Source organism: Vipera ursinii, assembly GCF_947247035.1.
Source record: "Vipera ursinii genome assembly, chromosome: 3".
Classification (NCBI taxonomy): Eukaryota; Metazoa; Chordata; class Lepidosauria; order Squamata; family Viperidae; genus Vipera; species Vipera ursinii.
Window position 1 is genome coordinate 166966774 of NC_139516.1, and position 22616 is coordinate 166989389.

The window sequence follows — 22616 nt, forward strand, 5'->3', positions numbered from 1 at the left end:
CTACTGCCATCTCTGTCAGCACTGAGGACAAGGGACTTGCAAGCAGAGAAACCTATGTCAGTGCTGTGGCTGGAATTTAACAAGGTTACCACCTGTAGATGAAAAGATGAGGGATCCCTTCCATAATAACATATAGGACAGGAGTAAGGGTGAGATTCTGAGCACATTTACTGGGAGTAAACCCAGCAAACTCAACAGGCTTTCCATTTCTGAGATATACACTTGACATTGCCAATATGCAGGGAGATAAGATTTGTTTTAAAACCTGATAGTATGCACATCATTTAGGGCAGGGGTGTCAAACTCAATTTCATTGAGGGCCGCATCAGCATTGCAGTTGCCCTCAGGGGGCCGGGTGGGTGTGGCCTGGGTGGGCGTGGCCTACTGGGTGGGCATGGCTGGAGTGTGTATGGCCTACTGGGTGGGCGTGGCCAGCTCTACATCCTTCGCATCAAGGGTGCCTATGGAGGCCTGGGCAGGAGTGGGACAGATCTGAGGGTCTCTGGCAGAAGGAGGGTCTCTAGGCCAGGGCCAAGGCAGTGGGGGTCGTTCCCTCACTGTTTCCAGGATGGCTTCGCAGGCCACATGAAACCACTTCATGGGCCGCATTCAGCCCCCGGGACTTGTGTTTGACATGTCTGATTTAGGGGTTGAATGCTTGCCAGCCAAATCACTCACTTGCTAACTCTACAGTAATTCCTTGTATTTCTCAAAAAGAAAAAAAGATTGTTACATAGGATAAAAGAATATACAGTTAACATATATCTAAAATATTAAGGTATCAATTGAAGTACATCAATTAGAATACATTTATATGCATGTGTGTGATATGACACTGATTATGAAAATTATGAGACACAATTCATTTGCAAAGGGGAACTTTTTTAAATAAATGAAATAATCTGAGACAAAAGAAAAGATACATATTATGTAATGGTAAACTGAATTTATTTCTTCTTGGAAAACCATTCCAGTAATCTCCAGGTTCAGATTGCAGAGTAAACATTAATAACAATAACATACAGGTTAGTTCAACTGATTCAAAAATTTGGCCATGTGACATCATTAAGGAAAAGTCTTGAACACTCAAAAGCTTCAAATGGTATCCAGGAAAAAAAGTTTCTTTGACAATCTACATAAACAACTATTGCATATATGGTAATGCTATCTGTCATATCGCAAGGCTTACAAATATATACAGGCCATATTCAGCTGGGAGTCCTGCTTGGAGAGTCTTCTTCTTGTTTTTGTTCTTCTTTAGCACTAAAAATATTCTTGAATTCATCCATTTGAATACCAAAAGATTGTAGACATAAGCTTGAACAAAAGGAAGGCCAAAAGGTTTGTACTGTATCACTGCTTATTTCTTTTTTTTCCTTAAGCCATATTTCCCTTTTATATGTTGTTGGTATTATAATTATTCTCTTAGTCCTGCTTGAATAGGGCCCAAGTCCACTTGTCTTTATAAGACCATTTTAGTATCAGACAACATAATACATGTGCAACACTTTATATACAGGAAGTCTCTCCGGTGCTCAAAAGTTCAAACACATGAACATCCAACAGTTTCCATAATACAGGTTTTATGGTACAATACAATGTTTCTGAATAATATATATTAACAATGAGAGTCTCGTGCAAAGAGTAGAACATGTTCCCTTTTTTTGTCCTGCAAAGATTCCTCTTCTGAAGAACTGGGCCTTGCACTAACTGCTATGTTGGGTCATCGTATGATTCTGTGAAAAAAGAAGAAAAAAAGGAAAAGCACTATGCTGAAATATACCAGCAATGCTATAGAGAGATTGCATAATATAAGATAGTAAAAACCATGTTAAATGGTATGTATTGTGCAAAATACCAAGCAAGTTTTATAAAAAATGTACATATGTCTCTGAACATACTCTAGGCCTAAATATTTGGCTAAATATCCATATACAAATTTAACCTGTAATGTCACATTTAACATGTATTAAAGAATATGGAACTAGCTAAATTATACATTAGAAAATACATGCAGATCTTGCTTATATGGTGCTGATGATGTAGCCTCCGGCTTTTCTAACATGGGACTGTCACAGATCCATTGTAAAAGACTGGCTGATGATAAATTTCAATATAATTTCAGAATACAGTTTGTCATGTATGTGACACCTTATGTAGTAGATAGAACTGTACTCAGAAAGATGGATGAAAGTCGAGAAAGAGTTCCAAAGAAGAGCAAAATTGGGTGTGGCCCCACTGAAACGAGAGCTCTTTAATATAGCTACTGTTTTAATCCCTAAGTGCTGCCCAGAGTCATTGTCATGGATTGGGCAGCTGTATAAACCAGGGAAATAAAGAAATAAATAATTATATTTCTAAAAGCAGCCAATAATCCATGACCACATTCCTAGGTTCATTTAATAGGAATTACATCCCATCATGGGAGAAAATTCTAAGCAAATACTAAACCTCATAATGTATTAGACAATGCAAGGTTATTGGCCAGTAGTTTACGAGAAAAAATATTCAATACAGTTAAAAATGAAACACTGCATCATACTATTTTCTACATTAATTCATTTCAAAATGATAGTGAAAAAGCAGTGATAGAATGAGGCCTGAAAAACACAATTATATTTAATACATGCCGATTTTAAATTCAGTTTAATTTAGAAATTAGAAAATCAAATCTGATCCAACTAACTATTGAAATATAATATAGACCAGACATGTCAAACTCGTGACATCACATGATGTCGCATGGCGTATTGGAGCTTTTTTTGCCACTGCCGGCAATGGGGTGGGTGTGGTTTCTTCATGATGCATCTGGCCCGCGGGCCAGCAGTTTGACACCCCTGATATAGATTATTTAAACTGTGATACAGCATCATGGATAACATGATACATACAATATTGCCCTTGCAATTGTGTAATAAAGCACAACTATATGCAAAATACATTTTTTCAGGTGTTTGTTTACAAGCAAATTGTGTGCCTGTGTGCAGGGGATATCATCCATGTAATAATACACATACAGTGAGTTTTTGTGATAAGTATATTGTTTGATTAGGAGAGATTCCAATTCTATACAATCAGATTGATTTAAATACAGAAATATCCCAGGTCTGATACATAAGATCAAGCTAGAACTTTACAATATGTATATTTCAATGTGCCCGGTATCTAGAAGATGTACTTCAAAAGTATGTATCAGCAATTTAAAGCTTCTGCTTCGATGTGATATCGAGATTATCATATGCTGCATACCAAGTGCAAAATTACAGATGAATCTTCCTCAAATATGGTTTTTAAAAAGACAACTAAGGAGCATGACTGAAGTGAATGGCTCAACTGTATAAGTGCCACATAAATAACATGCTCCAGTCCTGTATGACTGGACTGGCATATGACATACACATGGCAAAATGTGTGTCTATAGGAGTTTTCATGTATAGGTAATCCTGACTTACCAACAGTAACTGGGACTGGTAACTCCCTTGCTAAGCAATGTGGTCATAAGGTGTGATGTCACCTAACTGCAGTGACTCACAACTGTGGTTCAGGCAATCCCAGTTGAAGTTGTTAGATGAATTCTGCAGTTACAGCATCCCAAGGTCATGTGATTCCCCATTTGCAACCTTTTGCTGGCTTCCGTATGAACTTTGATTGTTGGAAGCCAGCAGTAAAGGTCCTAAATAGTGATCATGTAACCTTGGGATGCTGCAACATCATAATTGTGATCCAGTTGTCAAATGGTAATCAAATTACTGTGGTGAGTATGTGTATGTATATATACGGATGACATCAAGACTGCAGATACTTTTATGGTTCTATTTTCCAATTGTTTGTTAAAATATCCAAATTCTAGTAATATCTGAAAGGGGGTAAGCAAATGAGCAAGGAAAGGAAAGTATTTGATGCATTGTCTTTTAGAGTGGGTTAGGGTACAAAAAATTTGAAACCTGGCAATATTTTAAGCTGATCATTATTTTTACAACTGTTTAAAGCCAGAGGGTGTTCTTCTTCATTGCATGACCCAAACCAATCAGGGATCCCTTTTTAGGTGTGATCAGACCATAGCAGCACCAAAGGACTTTATAACAACCTATTGATTTGCTTAGTGGTAATTTCAGTGACTGTTAAACAAATTCTATTTTTCACTGTCTTCAAACTGAATGAATATAATGTGGGATATTTCTCTATCAGCCTGGTAATAGGTTCTGTGCTTCCTGTTTTAACGTATTGATGTTGGTAATTTGCATCCCCAATATTAAAAAATCTGATGTAGTTCTAGTTAACTAGGAACAAGCAGCAACAGAACACAGATGGGTAAAGATTTAAGCCCAATGTCTTCATTTGCACAGTATTCTCTTTCAAGGAAGGAAAAATTCTGATGTATATCCAAGTGCAACCCCCTACTCTCTCATGACTCAATTAAAGTGCATGTTGGATTGTTTCAGCAAGAGGGAATGGAAAGAAAATGGAATCTTCAAGCAGCAGTGGAATGGATCAGTTTAACACTCTTTCCGGGGCAATTAAATGATTTTCAGCAAAGGAGCAGCTTAAAACAACTACATACCTTTTCAGATTCCTTTTACCTGAAACAGCTATCTATAAATCGGCTGTACTGTCTAAATAAAAGACACACGAGCTTTACTGCTGCAAGAGCGTGGCTAATACTTAAATTATCCCAGTGGACAATATCCATTCTTCAGAAAGTCTGTAGCTGCTATCTAGAGCTCTACCCGAGGCTCAACTTCCAGCACAGAACAACTCTGTACCCATGAGGCTCTTTTCTTCTATCATAATCAACAGTAGGAGAGAACTGTAATGCTGGATCATTGCCTATGTGTTTTAATGAGTCCTCTTACCTCCATTTTTAAAAATCCTGGATTCACATGTGGCCAGTTTAAGGATTAGAAAAGCCACATAGCACTATGTGACACAATTGAAAGTAGCATTTCATGTGTGCTCAGGACTCAAACCTCAATAATTTTTTTAATTAAAGAAAAAACACACAAAGGCACTAATGTGGTAGATGCAAAATAAACTATGGAATTATTCTTCACTAAGCTCTGTTTTGGGGTCCCATAGCTGATATAGCCTATTGCACAAAACCATTCTCAGGAGCTAAGAGATGCCCTGATTCAAATTCAAGGCAGAATGATGGAGAAAAATCATTGAGCAATGCAAAACGTAAAGATGAATATGGATCCAGAAAATGCACGAATGACAGCTGATCTTGCCAGTTCAAACTCTTTAAATCTTTCTAGAAATGGATCCTGATGCTTCAATGACTGCATAAAATGGAAAACTTGGGATGGAGGCCACTATGGGAAATGGAGGCAGCAAAGTTTAGGAAGATTCTTTTTGCTTCTGATTGCACCTTGGATCCAAGTCATACTCAGTTTATATACCTTGGGAGCAGCCTCCTAATATTAATGATTTATATGTAAATTCTTTGCATTCTAAGGCATGAACAAGCCAGAGAGAAACACTTGATTAGGGAGAAAAGCTGCCTGCTCATACCGGTTATAACTTTATGAGACAAAAAAGGTGAAAGATTGAAGGGAAGAGATGAAGTAAGGAATAATCATTAATCCCACAGAGAGCCACATTATATTCTAGGAGGGGGGACTGTCTATGGAGACCCCATGTCTAAGAACTGAAAATTGCAACCATTAATCCCAGTTATGAACGGTTGGAGGCTTTGTTTTAAGAATGTTTCTTTTCACAAAAAAGATTGTGTTTAAAAATTTAGGGCAAAATTTTCCTCTATTATCCACACAGTAGCTCTCTGCTCTATATTCTCTTTTCATGTGCTCAGAACACCTACTTCCATGACAATGGGAATTGATGTAAGTGGGGAAGTCAGAAGACGGAGCTCCTGTTGATCTGAACACGGGAGTTTTCAGTGCACAGAGAAAACCAATAAAAGTTTCAGTATAGCTCAGAATGTGTTTTGCCCTTTATAGGACAAACAGTACATTTGAAACAGATGTTTTTATCATTGTTCTTCTGGAAAGTATGCAATACTAGATAACTTCCTCAAATTTATTCTCTCTTTCTCATACATGCAAATTAAACAAATCCTTGTTCCCATACTTCCTCCAGACGTCTTCACATATGTTCTATTTTCCTGTATTTCTTTTAGCCTCTTTCTAATGTTGAAAGCTCCCTAGAATATGCTGTAGCTACTCATAGTTTGAAGGGGGGAAAAAACCTAAGAAGATTATAAATAATTTATACTGCAAATTTAACACTGATTTGGGTTTTGTTTTGCCTTTCCTTTTCCATTCTTACAGAACAGTTACAAGTCCTTGACTTACAACCATTTGTTTAGTAACCAACTGGAGTTCCAATGACACTGAAAAAAGTGACTTGTGAACATCACAGCGTCCCATGGTCATGCGATTGTGATTTGGTACTTGGTGACAGTATGCATTTATGATGGTTGCAGCTTCCTAGGGGTCATGTGATCACTGTTGCAATCTTCCCACCCGTCCTCTGACAACCAAAGTCAATGAGGATTTGCTTAATGACAGCGTGATTCACTTAAAAACTGCAGTGATTCACTTAATAACCATGGCAAAAAAACGCTGTAAAATGGGGTGCAACTGAGTTAATTGTCTTGCTTAACAATGGAACTTCTGATCCCAACTGTGGTCATAAGTCAAGGACTACCTGTACTTCTTTCATATACACACACTCAGACTAATAACTTCGGTATAAAATATATTTAGGAGTAGAGATTCTTATAATCCAATGGACTATGTAATGAACATCTATCACATTCCAAAACTCTTAAGTGAATTTTACAAAGATACTTTCTCGATGAAATTAGTGGGACTGCTATACTTGCATAATTATATATTCAGGTTTTTTGGCTGTTTTATTTGTATCATATCAAGTTATGCCTTGAAGCTTTTGTATACATTTTACTGAAACAGTGGGTCAAGAAAAATTCTTTCCAAAGAACAGGACTTTCTTTTTAGTTGCCAGTTTTTGCTTCATAGATACCATTTCATGACTTGAATTATATCCTTAAGGGGGAAAAAAAATCTTTACGGAAGAGGGAGGGAAGGGAGAGGAGGAGTTTCTAAGGAGGGAGAAATCCTACTAATTCACTATCTCATTACAGTCCCTAATGGAAAGTACAGTTGCATTCAATTTAAATGAGGCATTTTGAAGCTGAATGAAATGAATGCAATTGTTGCTCAAAAGCAGATTATAAATAAAGAAATACAAAGATTAAATGAAGATGTTATTGTTCAACAGATGGAGACAGTATCACAGCAACATCTTTTTCCCTCTCTCCTTAATTCAAGACGGCAAACACCAGTAATCAATCATCACTGATTAACTAATTATGCTATACTAACATTTTGTAATTTGTAGGGAATTTAAAACTAAGCTCGGCTTTATGTTTTCCTCCCTTTCTACAAAATGGACTACATACCAGGACAGCTTCTGGTTGTAAAACAAATTTCTACATTGCTAGCCTTTAAGCGCTACTTTAAAACAAAACAAAACACCACCCTTCCCCCTCAACCTAAAAGCAATTGGTTTCCAACAGGCTGGATAATAAGTCTTTTGACCTGCATTCTTCTCTGACCCATTAAGGTCACCTCTGTCCTTGGGCATAGAGCTGACTTAGGAAATGCCTGCAAGTCCTGCATTTCATCTCCTGCCCACTCAAAATAAAGCTTTCTTTAAATGTGTCTGCAGGGTCCCCAAAGACCAGGGAGGCATCCCTGCAGTGGGCAATGGAGGGACAGAAGCTTCTGCCTTTATTAATGAATGCAGACCATTATGAGTCTGGCTGGCTCCTCGGCTGTTCCCAGAAGCATATACTGTACGTGACTTAAAATGCTAGAATATTGACACAAAGCGAGCCAGGCAACCCTAAGGAAAATTACTCCTTGGATATAATGTAGGCTCGTAACAGCTATTAGAGTACAAAATAAAACCCTCCGGGATCAAACTGACATATACAGCATTCTACCTACTTCTCAAACATTAGAAGAATTTCTTTGTGAAGGCATTCTCAAGGACAGCATTAAACTGACTTTTGTAGCAATCTGCAACAGCTTTTTTGGCTTACAGCTTTTAGTACTAAATCTTTAGTTCAAATCAATATAAGTACTATATCCTCTACATTAATCAATACATTTGGTTCAATACACATTCTATTAAATTATACTTTCTAATCAAGAGACTCTGCTTCTATCCCCACGTAGCTCCCACCCTCCCCTCCCTTCAAACTTATTTTCAATTTGTCCTCAGAGAGTGTCAGGATGCTGGGTTTTCTTGGCAGAGAGATAGGGGGCAAAGAAAAAAAATGGGCGAAACCAGCAAAACCTTAATTAAAACCCTAATGCCAAACAGAGAATTGCATTCCAATGTCATTATGGATTCCACAATTTCCACTGCAATAGTTTCTGTTTCTGGCTTGTTGGGAAGGGAAAAAAAAAACAACATTCAAGGCCACAGAAAAAAAGTTCTGCTGCATCGCTGATGCACAAAATGAAAAGGGAAAAGATTTTTGGCTAAACAAAGGAATGAAGGAGGAGCACTCATATTTACAGACTACGAAAGAACAACCAACACATTTATAAAAGAAAGTTTTCTAAGCTGCTGCTAGCGCAGTGGTTAGTCTTGCTGCAGTTATTCATGCCCTGATAAACTTCTGCCTGGATTTCTGCAGTTCTTTTTTTATATGTGCTTCTGCCTTTTAAAATGCCCTACAAATGCCAGTTGCTTCAGAATAGTTTTAGTTAAAGGTAAAGGTAAAGCTTCCCCCGCACATGCGTGCTAGTCGTTTCTAGGGGCCGGTGCTCATCTCCGTTTCATAGCCGAAGAGCCAGCGCTTGTCCGAGGACGTCTCCGTGGTCATGTGGCCGGCATGACTAGCACGGAACGCTGTTACCTTCCCACCGTAGTGGTCCCTATTTTTCTACTTGCATTTTTACGTGCTTTTGTACTGCTAGGTGGGCAGAAGCTGGGACGAGTAACAGGTGCTCACTCTGCTACACGGCACTCGGGATTCGATCCACCAAACTGCCGACCTTCTGATCGACAAGCTCAGTGTCCTAACCCACTGAGCCACCGCGTCCCTTCTAGTTTTAGTTACAAAGGTTTTTAAGGGAACAATGAGATGATCAAATTACCTAACATGTGGTCCTTTTCCCTGTCTTTATAATCAAAAAATCTTCTTTGGAGGGGCTCTAGCAAGCGAGACAAACTTGATTAAAGGTCTGCTATTGTATAATGCTGTCTTCCCAAGGGGTTGCCTAGTATTTATTTAATATAGCAATAGCATTTCAGACTTATAGATCACCCCATAGCACTTTACAGCACTCTCTGGGCAGTTTACATTGTCAGCAATATTTGCATATTGTCCCAACAACCTGGGTCCTCATTTTACCAACCTTGGAAGGATGGAAGACTGAATCAACTTTGAGCCCCATCAGGATCAAACTCCAAGCTGTGAGAGAGTTTGCCTGCAATACTGCGTTTAACCACTGTGCATATCCTAGAATTATTGTGATTAGATATATTACAATATTGCATCATGCTCTTACAGAGGAGAATGAAACCACTTGAAAGGATACAAAACGATCTTCCTAGCTGCCTCGATACAAGTTTACAGCTCTTGAAATTGGAGAAACATTTCAAGCATAGAACTAGAGAGCTCAAATCTAATGCCATACATCTCAATGAGTTAATGAAATCAGACTGAGCTCCTGTGCTTATTTACTTGGAAGTAAGCCTCCCATATTCAGAAGGGGATGGTGCTCTTTGAATGAAGTATAAACCACAAAATGCTGCTTTACTCACTGGACAGTGTTTCCTACTTATATGCTTTTTTCTTCAACACCTGCATAAGACTCTGGATTGCAACAATTGCCTTATTCTCTGTATCAGTTCAGTCATTATGGGCCTAAACATATCCTGTTTTCATCATTCTAGGCCATAATGTCTAATATTCTTTAGGCAACTTTATACTGTTACTGAAAAAGGTACAAAACCTTGTTAGAAATAGAGTCAAGATGAAAAAGAAACATAGAAAATGGGGACTGAGGTGGATCTTTTCTTCAGCTATTCAGATTAGTTTCTGGCAACTAAATGTATTATATGCCAAATTAACAGGTCTCAGTTTAAATAAGTTCCTACAATCTTCCTGATGGGAAAGAAAAGTCACTTTGATTTACTCAAAGCTATCTTAACCAGCAAAGATAGTCCACTGCAATCTCTCTATATCAATAGTTATCATGGTTGTAAATATACAGAAATATTGCTGTCAATATTGATACCCTGGGCATTATTCTGAAAATGGTATAATTCTGCACAAGGGAGGAGTTCCCACAGTGAATGGCGGCTTTTGTGATATGATGTTGCCATGCCTACCTGCCTTCCTAATTCCTCTGCAGTGGGGGAAGAGGAAAAGTAAGTGGACAACAATAGCATCATGGCAGCAAAGGATTTTCTACTCGAGGGCTACTCTTGAGCTGCAAAATGTAGTTAGATATGTCTCAAAACTGATTTATACGTAAAGCATGGAGATGTCATAGAAACTGAGCAGTTTTCATCTGGATGCTACAGTGTTTAATGTTCCCTTACATTAAAAAGTCATAATGGTAGAGAAGGGCTGAAAAGAATCTGTTTCTGGCGTGCTTAAAATCTTCAGGGATATATTGGTGGGCAGACCAAACACAGATACATAAATCAAAATTGGACCTGCACATGCAGAATACTATCATTATAGATTATTTTATATTTATACTAAAAAAACCTATTTTAAATGCACATTTGTGTTTGTGTATCTACGAGGAGATAAAAGTTATTTTTTATAATCAGACTTGTAATCAAGCTCTTTTGTTTTGGAAAAGAATGAACAAATATATCTTCAAGGAGGTAACTGAGACCTTTTATTGTAGTATTTCGCCAATAAAGTTGCTGAAATTCGGCTATCTTTACTTTTCACGAGCAGGGTTTGAAGTGTCTGTCTTGTCCTACATCTGATATTCCAATGGACAGCCTGCTCTCCAGGATGAACCCTACCACCTCAGGGTTCAGTCTCTGTGCATCTTGGCAAATTTGGGCGGCTCCTAAGGAAGATGATTGGCCATATCTGGCAAATGGTCAGTATTTCATGCAGGAAGAGGTAATGTTAGCAGGCTTGAAGGAGATTGTGGTATATCTTCTTCTTAACAAGCCCTCCTGGGATCTAACCATACTTGACAACTATCACCCAGTCTTGGTGGAGCAGTGGGCTAATGCCTCCTTAAGTAACACCAGCTGCCTGCAATTAGTGCAGGTTCGAGTCCCACCAGGCTCAAGGTTGACTCAGCCTTCCATCCTTCCAAGGTAGGTAAAATGAGGACCCAGATTGTTGGGGGCAATAGGCTGACTTTGTAAAAATGCCGTTTGGGGCCCCCCGAAAGCCCTAATAAGCAGGCATATACATATACATAAGCAGGCATATACATAGAATGAAGGCTATTGCTAAGCACATTGATTTGTGCTTCTTAGATTGTAAGCCGCCCTGAGTCTTCGGAGAAGGGCGGGATATAAATGGGATTTAAAAAAATGATCTGGGATCTGGATGGAATGCAACAAGGTAAAGGATGAAAATATTCTTTGTGTATAGAGGTTTTCCATCAGCTCCACTGTGGATTCTTGATGGGAGGGTATTGTCCCTACAGGAGCAGGTTTATTACTTGAGAATCCTCCTGGACTCAAGGTATTGCTAAATATGCACAGCTTTGGAAGGCACACTTCCTATCTCATATAATGAGGAGATCTTGCATCAATAAGATTACCCTTACCACTACCTTTCTGGACTACCCAAGGGTGATTTATATGGGGCTGCCTTTAAAGACCAGTAACAAACTGCATTCAGTGCAGAACATGATGATATATTTGGTGGATGTGTGCTGCCACAAACATGTTACACTTGTTTTGTTTCCAATGGGTCTTTGCATGCAAGTTAATGTACTGATTTTAATTTACAAACCCATGTAGATATTTGAATGAACATGCTCTCAAGCCAAAATCAACAAACCTCTGATATATACTTCCTGGGACAAATTGCCTGTAGTTTCCCACATTTATAAGATGAAAGGAGCTGAATTCCAGAGAAGTTGTTTTTCAGTTTCGGTGCTTATTATATGAAACAGCCTTCTTCCAAAAGTTAAATTAGTTTTCCCCCACTCTTACAGCAGTTCCAAAAGTCACTTTATTTGGATATTTGCTTTTGAAGCTCACAACCGCAATACCCTGGAATATCTCAGAGCATTGGCTTCTACCTGAGCCAGGCATTCATAAGAGCCAGGCTTATATGTATGACCCATCCACACCTTTGTGTTAAAGTATTGTAAACTGGAACATAAAACAGGACTGTGTTGTCTGGCTTACTGGTTCCCTACTGCAATCACACCAGTGGCATTTTAGAAATATATATGCACATGGCACAAAACACTTGCCATGGTATAGGCCAGTTTTTCCCCCCAAACTGTGTTCTACAAGCATGAGATGGAGTTTTGTAAGAAAATGGGGGAAAAACACTCAGTTAATTTTCTATTGTAGAGCTTTTCCTTTTGATCAGGACCACCTGCTTCTCAAGATAAGTGCCCATCCAGATGCTCTGACAGGGAGGGAATATCCTTGATCTTTTCTTTAAAAAATACCATCTTACATGATTCTGGTTGTGTACCTACTTGGTGGTGGCCCCTGTTGTTTGGAACAATGTCCCCCCCAAAATAAAAAAAATAAAAATACATTTAGCCCAATCCTGCAGATATTAGGGAGGTGGCTAAAACTTGCTCTTTCCCTTGGTCTTGGGGCCAAGTTGCACTAAGATCCCAGTTGAAGGTTCTCCACTTTCTATAAAATATTTTGGTTCTGAAAACCATTTTATTTAGATGTCTATGGAGATTCTCAGTCACCAGGTCATGGTTATCCCCAAGGTGCTTTTTTCAGGAGGCAATTGGACTTTTGTTTTTCTTTGAAGACATTTCACTTCTCATCCAAGAAGCTTCTTCAGCTCTGATCCTTCCATTCCCCACCATCTGGTAAGAGTTGAAGAAACTTCTTGGATGAGAAGTGAAATGTCTTCAAAGACAAACAAGAGTCCAGTTGCTTCCTGAAAAAAGCAACTTTGGGACATTTTATTTAGAACAGGGTGTCAAACTCAATTTCACTGAGGGCCACATCACCATTGCGGTTGCCCTCAGGGAGCTGGGTGGGTGTGGCCAGGATGGGTGTGGCCTACTGGGTGGGCGTGGCTGGAGTGCATGTGGCCTACTGGGTGGGAATGGCCAGCTCTAATCATTCGTGTCAAGGGTACCTACGGGGGCCTGGGCAGGAGTGGGACAGATCTGAGGGTCTCTGGCAGAAAGAGATGAGACCTGGGCAAGTGCCAAGGCATGGTCCACTGGAGAAGCCTCACTATTCCTCTCAGGCCATAGATGGCCACCACAAAATTGTACATTGGCTCCCGGCCAGCCTGGGCCAGGGCCAAGGCAGTGGGGGCTGTTCCCTCACTGTTTCCAGGATGGGTTCGTGGGCCACATGAAACCACATTGCAGGCCACATACAGCCCCTAGGCCTTGTGTTTGACATGTCTGATTTAGAATGTTTTATAATGCCTATTGTTTAATATTAATGGTTTTTCTTTTCTTTGTGAGTCACCACATGTGTGTTTATTGGGGTGGAGGGACGGAGGAAGATGGTTAAGGTGATGAAGTAGAATTAGCAGCAGGTCACCTAGCATAAATACAGTAACTTGGTCATCTGGGAACCATGAGGAGAAGACAAGGAAGACAGCTACATCCATCCAAGTACTGCCAAAGGGTAAAACAGGTTCTGAAGAGCCAGTTCAATAGGAAGAACAAGATCCATAATGCTATCAATATGTATTCCCTGCCAATCATCAGATACCCTGTTGATACAGTGAGCTAGCCAAAGAAATACATGGAGGCTGCTAGTGTGAAGGCCCAGAAGCTCTTCACAATGTACAAAGCTTTCCAGCCCAGTCAGGAAGGGCCTGAGTGTCAAAATCACTCCCCTGGATGAAACCCAAAGCATCCAGGACTACATAAATGATATGGCACCCAAAAATAAGCAGCTGAGAGAATGCTTGGTGCAACAGCGGACAGGGGAGGAAGATCAAATAGAGGAAGTCCCATTGCAAGATAAGAACTGCATGAGAAATACCACTGATAGATAGTTCAGATAGCTGACACTAGGAACTCTCACCCATGGCTGGAAAGGGCTGGACTAAAGGATAGTACTGAGGCACGGTGTTCTGTACCAGCCTGCTACCGGCCCTGCAGAAAAGGCAGGGACAACCCCTTTTACAAGAAGGCAAGAGGCTGGAATTACACCTGCCAAATTTATTGCTACAAAAACAAATAGAACAAGTCACAAACCAAGAAACAGAAGCTTTACAAGCGGTTGCCTTCAGCAAACCAGCCCTCCCACGCATTCCCCCTTATACAGTTCAGGGCGTGGCTTCTCTCTGCCTCCTTCCGAGGAGCCCCATTGCCTTCCTCTGTTTACTCCTGATTGACTGCCTCCTGCGTCGGGCATCCTTGAACAGGGATGCCCGACGCAGGAGGCCAGCTGTGGGTCATCTTCATCCACGCTGTCAGGCTCACACAGCTGGGTCTGCATCATGACCAAATGAGAGGGGCCTGGCTGAGGACTCTCATCAAGCTCTTCAACACCCCCCTCCTCCTCCTCCTCCTCTGAGTCATCCGACCCAACTGCCGAACCCACAGGCTGACCCTGAATTACAACACACGGATCACAGCAGCACCAGATCCATAGAAGCAGGGGTCTACCATACTAGACAGGAACTGAAGTGCAGACTGTGCAAAGAAGCCACAGAGACAGTGCAACATATAGAGGCAGGATGTAAGGTGTGGGCAGGAACAGCATACATTGAGTAACACAGCCAAGTGGTTGGCATTGTTTACAAGAACACCCACAGAATGGATGGGAGATTCCACACGTCATGAAGAATAAGAAAGCTAAAATCTTGTGGGGCTTCCTGATCCAGATGGACAGCAGGTACTGGTCAATCAACCAGATATTAAGGTAGTGGACAAGGACCAGAAGACAGTGACGGTGATAGATATAATGGTGCCAAATGACAGCAACATCAGAAAGGAACAAGAAACGATGAAGAAAAGAAAGCCAAAGTGGTCCCAGTGACAATAGAAACACTTGGGGCTCAAATTCCTAAATTGGGAAAGTGGCTCCACCATAACCCAGAAGCAAGAAGAGAGCTCGCTGTCAAGTGCTAGGAACAGCAAGATACTGTGCAGGACTGTTAAACTCCCAGGTCTCTGATATAGATTGAAAAAGACACATATCACCCATAAAGGTGAGATGTGTAGTATGCTAGTTCAAATAACACCCTAAGTCTATCCCATGGATGTGTCTTATGAACAGAGTAAAACGGAAATAGTCATCTCTATATTGTGAGCCTACTCTGCTATGTTTCAAGCAGTATATTATGCTGACTGACGCCATGGTTTGCCACCAAAAAAGAACAGAAGTTTCCTTCCAGTTCCAGTTCCAACTCATTTTCGAATTCACCTGATACTTTGTAACAGTACTTTTATGAAAACCATGAAATAAAGGCTTGATAAATTCAAAGAATGTGAAATTAATCAGTCAGTCAACCTGTATATATTATACTGTTTTAATTTGCCCTGTAAACCGCCCTGAGTCCCTCGGGAAAAGGGCGGTATATAAAAAATAAATAAATAAATAAATAAATAAATAAATAAATAAATAAATCCCTTCCCACAGATTTTTTTCTGTATGCATGCTGTTCTGCTAGGTGTGAAATGCCTGAATTTTTTTTTAACAAGTTGAGAAAATTTGAAAGAAGCTTCTATGTTTCTCTGTTGCAGCTCCAGTACAGCAGAATGATACGGGCATTGATAGATAAGACCATCTAATCAAATATTCAGTGCATTACGGACAGATGTGTTCATGTGCCAGTTGTTGCTATGCTTTCATTTTTCCCCCTTGCTATGTTTAATTTATTGTGCTGGAGCTTTTTAAACAAGAACATCTGTAAACAAGTTTAACTACAACCTCTCTCATTTTACATCTGTATGCTTTGCTCTTTCTCAACGCCTTAACTGTATATCTCTTCATAAAGAAATACATCTGTAACAGTAAGAAAATGATAAACCAGGAAATCTGATAGGCTGTATAGTGTTTATAATTTACATAAATAAGCATTCTCTACTTGCTTAAGTGTGAGCACAGAACTGAAACAAAATCCCTGGCAATGCACATATTTCTTTATAGGTCAAAGCCAATTAAATAAACTACAGCTAAATATTTAACAGCTCTGCTTAGTAATTAGTGGCAAATAATGGGAGCTTAAATTGATAATCACACAGGTGTTTTTAAAACTAAGCCAACTATAATGTCACGTCCATTTAACAAGCTTTGTATTTCTGTATGTAGCATCACAAGGTATATTTAAGGAATTTGCCTCTAAAGGTACAATGTAATCATTGATATCTAAGGCAGGATCATATTTAATTATTTTTGCTGTGGGGTAGAGGAATGAAGTATGTGAATATCAGAACCTGAATAATTTAAGATTTCAGAAGGTCACTTAGACTGCAATCTTTCAGCCATTGACTTGGCAAGTAAAGACTGGGTGATAATTAAAATGAAGATAAATCACTAATCTGTGACATTAGGATTAAAAACAACTGGACCTCCTTTAAAACAATATATATGTAATACAAAGGAATCACTTCTGTAACATAAAATATATGTCTCAAGCTATTCCACTTCTTGCAAAAATGGTGTGTATATGGTGGATTTATTTCTTTTGCTTGACTTACTACTTGTGTGATAACGTGACAGAACAAGCTGCTGAGTCACTCTACTTGAACTGTGTGAAAATAAAGATACCTCAAAGAAGGGGTCTGGATTAGATATTTTACAAACTTCTTGCCATGACAAAGCCCATCATTTATTTGCATACTTAATCACTCTTGAATGAAAAGATGAGATAAAATGAAAACTATCAATGAAGAAAGTAGATTTACTAGTTGCTAGTTATTATTCTGCAAAATACATGAGCTGCAAATAAAAGAAAATATACGGTTATTGAATTGCAGAAGGAAGATATGAAATTCTGTCTTATATTTTCAAACCAGTAAAGTGTATGATTAATAATTTGAACCTAGGTCTATATCTGTTTGCTGATGATCTATAATAATCCTTTTCTATATAGCTGAAACCTATATGTTTTAAAAAAACTCTGATTTGATAAATCAACTTTATATTCATAATATAATGAAAACATCTTATTTCCATGATTCCAGATAGCATGGTTAAGACTTCTTCTTCTTCTTCTTCTTCTTCTTCTTCTTCTTCTTCTTCTTCTTCTTCTTCTTCTTCTTCTTCTTCTTCTTCTTCTTCTTCTTATTATTATTATTATTATTATTATTATTATTATTATTATTATATTATTATTATTATTATTATTATTATTATAGAGCCTTGGTGGAGCAGTGGGCTAATGCCTCCTTAAGTAACACCAGCTGCCTGCAATTAGTGCAGGTTCGAGTCCCACCAGGCTCAAGGTTGACTCAGCCTTCCATCCTTCCGAGGTAGGTAAAATGAGGACCCAGATTGTTGGGGGCAATAAGCTGACTTTGTAATAATGCCGCTTGGGGGGGGGAAAGCCCTAATAAGCAGGCATATACATAGAATGAAGGCTACTGCTAAGCTTGTAAGCCGCCCTGAGTCTTCGGAGAAGGGCGGGATATAAATGGAATTAAAATAAAATAAAATAAATAAATTATTATTATTATCATCATCATCACATATTCTGTAATGGCCCTCATAATCTGGAGTATGTTTCCCCCAGAGGTACTTATAGCATCCTTCCTTCTTGTATTCTACAGAGGAGTTAAAATACTTTTATTCCATTGTGTTTTCCGCCTTGATTGATTGTGGGCATACCAACTTCATAGGTATATGTTGTTTTGTTTGAATTGATTATTTCTGATTTTTCTAAATACTTTCCTGCCACCAAATGCCATGTTGGAGTGGTCTACAAATGTTAGTAAACACTGAAGCGCTTCATAATGCCTGACATATTAGGGACAATGCTGCATACGTTCTATATGGCATTGTTTTTAGAGTTCCTGGAGGATCCTTCTCTTTTTTTTCTCTCTCCATGTTTTCGTCTATAATTCTCAGTGAGAACAACTAATGACTCAGTTGAATTGCCTCTTTCACCTTATTCAGACTTTAAACTGTTTGTGCTACAACCTGACCATGTATACACATCCAGTGGGAATCGTTGCCTATTGCCTAGCTTTTTTTCCCCTCCCATCAATCTGACAGGATTTCTGATATTTCTGCATGTTTCAGGAGCAAGAGAGCTAAGGAGGTGCAGAAATGAAGGATCTACTGCAGATAAGGTGCTTTCTTGATTTTTTTTTTAAACACACAGCTTGATCTTTGAATGGGACAGTTACAATAACTACACAGATTGCAAGAAGGCCTCCTTCCGATACTCCAAACAGACAGATTTCCTATCTCTAGAGAATATATTGACCTACAATTAGAAAATTCTGGATCACATTATCTTTGGTTTCAAATATATTTATATTAGGCTTTGAAAATGGTTCATTTTCAAAGAATCAAGGTGGCCCTTTTAAGACTTGTTTTCTCACTCTACTCAAATATAAACGCAGAGAGGAAAAAACATATTAGCTGTGATATTTTTTCATCTAGTATCACTTTATGTCTTTATTGCAATTTTGATGGTAAACCTGTAGTATTGTCATTCTTGGATATTTTGCATTAGGTGTAATCACTTAAACTTGTGCATAAGAGAAGTAACTGCTACCAGACCAATATACTGGAATTTTATTGTTATTATATTCAATCAAGACTGTCTGTTCAAAGGGTAAAGATAAACATAGGAACAGTTTGTTCCTGATTCTTTGGTAAAAACTATTATCACCATTCCCTCTTCAAGTAACTGTAAGTATATTTTATTTTCTTGAGTTATTCAATCTTCTAAAAGTAATTGATACATCTGGTGATTAGAAGTCCATGATCACTACAGCCATCTGCCAAACCACTGGAATTCACAGTATGTAGAGACTTTATCCATTCAGTGCATTGAAGCATTATAGTGTTATCCGTTTTATAGAACAGAAAGGAAAGAAATTCTCCTACATAACTCACTGTTCACCTGACATTAAATGATCTGGCACTTCAAAAGTTAATCTATGTTGGCCAGAAAGAGATTGACTTTTCTCTGTTTTGAAATACAGCACTTTTAATCGTGGGCTATTGGTACCATATACTTGTCAACTCCTCACCACACCAACAAAAAAGGTATAATTTTTTTGAAAGACAAGGCTCTTCAAATAATGAAAACTATAAAATGAAGAAAATTATAAAATGAAGAAAACAAGAGAAATGGTGGAAACAAAATAAAAAAAGCCTTGTGCTTAGAAAACTATTGCATGAATAATAAGAAAAATAAGGTAGGTCCATCTGTATTTTATAACATTTAATCAAAGGCTGCATATGGATACCTTACTACGATTTATGAATACCTCATCTCATAAGCCTACATAGCTTATCAATTGTTGTTACAGTGGCAATTTTAAGGATTTCATGTCCCTGCTAAAAGCAATCCCTAAAAGTCTTGGATTGAATCCTGGAAAAACTCTAGCATCAGGTAAACAATTTAAGGAGGAAATATAACTGACCAACCCATACCCTAATAATCACAAGCTGCCTGCTGCTTGTCTCTATTTATATGCATTTAAAATAATGGTGGTGGTGAGGGAGGAATTGCTATAAACAAGCAAACACAGTAATGCTGCTAAGTGTAAAAGGGCAGGCAATGGAAAGTCTGCTTTTTAATCAGATCTCAAAGGAATCTGTCATATTGAAGTGGCACTTATTCTAATTTAAAGCTCTTATGATTACTTTTATCTTTGAGAAGTGTATAAACTAACAACTTTGTTAAAAAGACGAGATTCTCAAAGTGTATATGCACAAAAAACAGGTTTGAGCTTAAAGTGGAGGGGGAGAGTCATTTTCCTTTCAACATACTTTTTCTAACAATGAAAGGAAACATGTGTTGGGATTGTGATGAAGTCCCTGAAGTTCAATAATATTACTACCTTAGATCTTCACAATCAGCAAGAACTGTACAGTCATATTATCATGTTTAAGTCCTATTGTCATTGTAATTTCTGTTCAGCTTCTTGAAAAACCTTATGTAGCTCTTTTCAGGTTATGTTTGCCACAGATAAACATTATTGTCATTCCCTTTCTATTTTTAATTTCTCTGTGTTATTTATTGTTCTAACTTTCACAATATTTGTATGCGTACATGAAAAATACTGAATAAGACCAACTTTATCTGAAATATCTAGCCTTTTTAAGACCACCAACCAACTTCTCACTTTTCTCAGGGCTTCTACTACAAATGGCTTCTATTCCTCCCAAAACATTTGAAAGAACATTTGAAGTAGAGGGCAGGGGTAGAAACCAATTAAAACATTAACTATTTCTTTAAATACGTGTCTGTAATCTGGAATGTTGTCTTTGCAATTTGAAAACCAGCAGATCCATATCATTTCCCCCCTTCATGCTGGAAATGATTCTATCTTCACTAATGATGAGTTAAATCTTTAACACACAATTTACTGCACGTTGTCTAGTCCTTAGTACATGGATTATTCATGCACGTAGTCAAAAATAATATAGAGAAAAGCTACATACAGGGGAATAGGGAAAAGGGGCACTGGATATGCAGAGAGAAGGATGATGTTGGTCGGCTATGAGGAAGGAATACTGAACAATATTAAAATCCTCTGCATAAAATAAAACTCGCTCTCACTTATTGTAAGAATTTGAGACAAGTGAGAGTAGGAGGTCTAGATAAATTTGATCAAAGGCCAGATAAGTGTTGTTAAGTACTTTTTCCATTACTTATAGTAGATAAAACCAAGCCAAAATACAGAATGAGAAGGCTGTATTGTGCTTGGTATTGCATGTGATATCTTGCCATGCTCTAATTATTTATGCTTCTTAAAATCTGGTAAGACCCATATAGTACCTTATCACACAAAAGATAATAATGAAAGTGAGTCAACTATATACTGCATGCACATTGAGCTGAAAGAAAGTTTGCATTCTCCTTGAAGACAGTGTACTTTACAGATGTTTTCTTTTTTTAAAAGATTGAGGACAGTAATCCGAGTTATAATGCTATGTAGCAGAAAATAATTTTATGCTGACCAGATAGTACGTTCCTTCAAACGCACTTTGTATGATGTGAGGAAGCCCAATAGTGAACAATATGTAGCAATTCTCCTCTTCCAGAACAGCTTGTTTGGGTAAATTGGATGGCCCGCCCTCATGACCTTCCAAAAGCAGGTGAAAACATGGTTCATCTGGAGGACCTTCAGGTATTCATTGTGCATAGCAATACCATCATTTATAATTTTTTGATTTCCTATTCTTAATTACTCTTTCAATTATTTTATTCTGATTTTGAATACTGGTTTTTAAAATATTCTCTAAGAGACCTGGAATCCAGTTGGTTTCACGTGAATAAATTCAATATATATTTATTAAAAGTCACACTTGTAAGACTATAAAATATCCATTGTTATCAAAATATATGTCATAAAATTGCAAAAGATTATAGATGCATAACAATTTATACTGATTGGGACTGATAGCTGAAGTCATAAAGATTTTGAAAGTCTGAATCCCTAAATTAGACTTAAAATTAACCAGATTGTAAATAGTTTTGATATCAAAAAACCCTATCAACTGGGTTCCATTCTTCTAGTTAAATGCTTCATGTAACTTCTGTTGCCACTGCCTATTTGTAGGACAATGTTCTTGAGACCTCACTTCAAGGTCACTTCACCAAAAGGATGGTTGAATCAAAAAGGTAGCCTTTTGCCTCTGCTAAAATATTGCATGAAGAGCAACTGTATGGTTTCCATTGTTTTCATTTAACTCAGTAACTTGTTTTTTGCTTGCTGACTATGCAGGGGTTTTTTGCTGCTCGTTTTGAGCTACTGTTCCTTATTATTACTTAAATATGGGATCCCTTTGGGTGAAAGCGACTTTACCACTTTTAAAAAGCAACCAGTTAACTTTCTATAAAGTTTTATTTACATGATGGAAGAATAATTGGAAGGCCCCTTATGAAACCTGCAACTCCATTCCCATCTATATTAGTCATATCATGTGCACCCCTGACTTATCCATATCATAGCCAAAGATGTGGGGTGACCCGCTGCGTCTCAGTTACCCCAGCAGAGTTGATCCTCTGCAACTCCTCTATATGGTGCTTCCTGTTGAAAAAAGATTTCGGCATGTCATATTCCTTAATTTGCTCTACTTCTTCCACCTTCTCCTACTTTCTGTCTCCAATTGCCCATACTGTGTAATAAATAGTTCAAGGGATATGCGGAGCTTGTTTTCTCACTGCTGAGAGTAAAGGTGGGAGGGAAACACAGACTTTGTTTTGGGAAGCATTCCTGTGAAGTCTCTTTCGTGTGTGCATGTGCTTAAGACAGCCCAAT

General features: G+C 38.3%; 1 protein-coding gene across 1 annotated transcript in view; it reads right to left on the reverse strand.

The window, feature by feature from the left end:
- Window positions 1-1030: 1030 nt before the first annotated feature.
- Window positions 1031-22616, reverse strand: part of ZNF521 (zinc finger protein 521) — a 322613-nt gene continuing 301027 nt past the window's right edge. Inside the window, exon 7 of the mRNA XM_083359975.1 lies at window positions 1031-1736. Coding sequence (XP_083216101.1) covers window positions 1707-1736 — 30 coding nt within the window. The 3' untranslated portion in view covers window positions 1031-1706. The remainder of the gene's footprint in view (window positions 1737-22616) is intronic.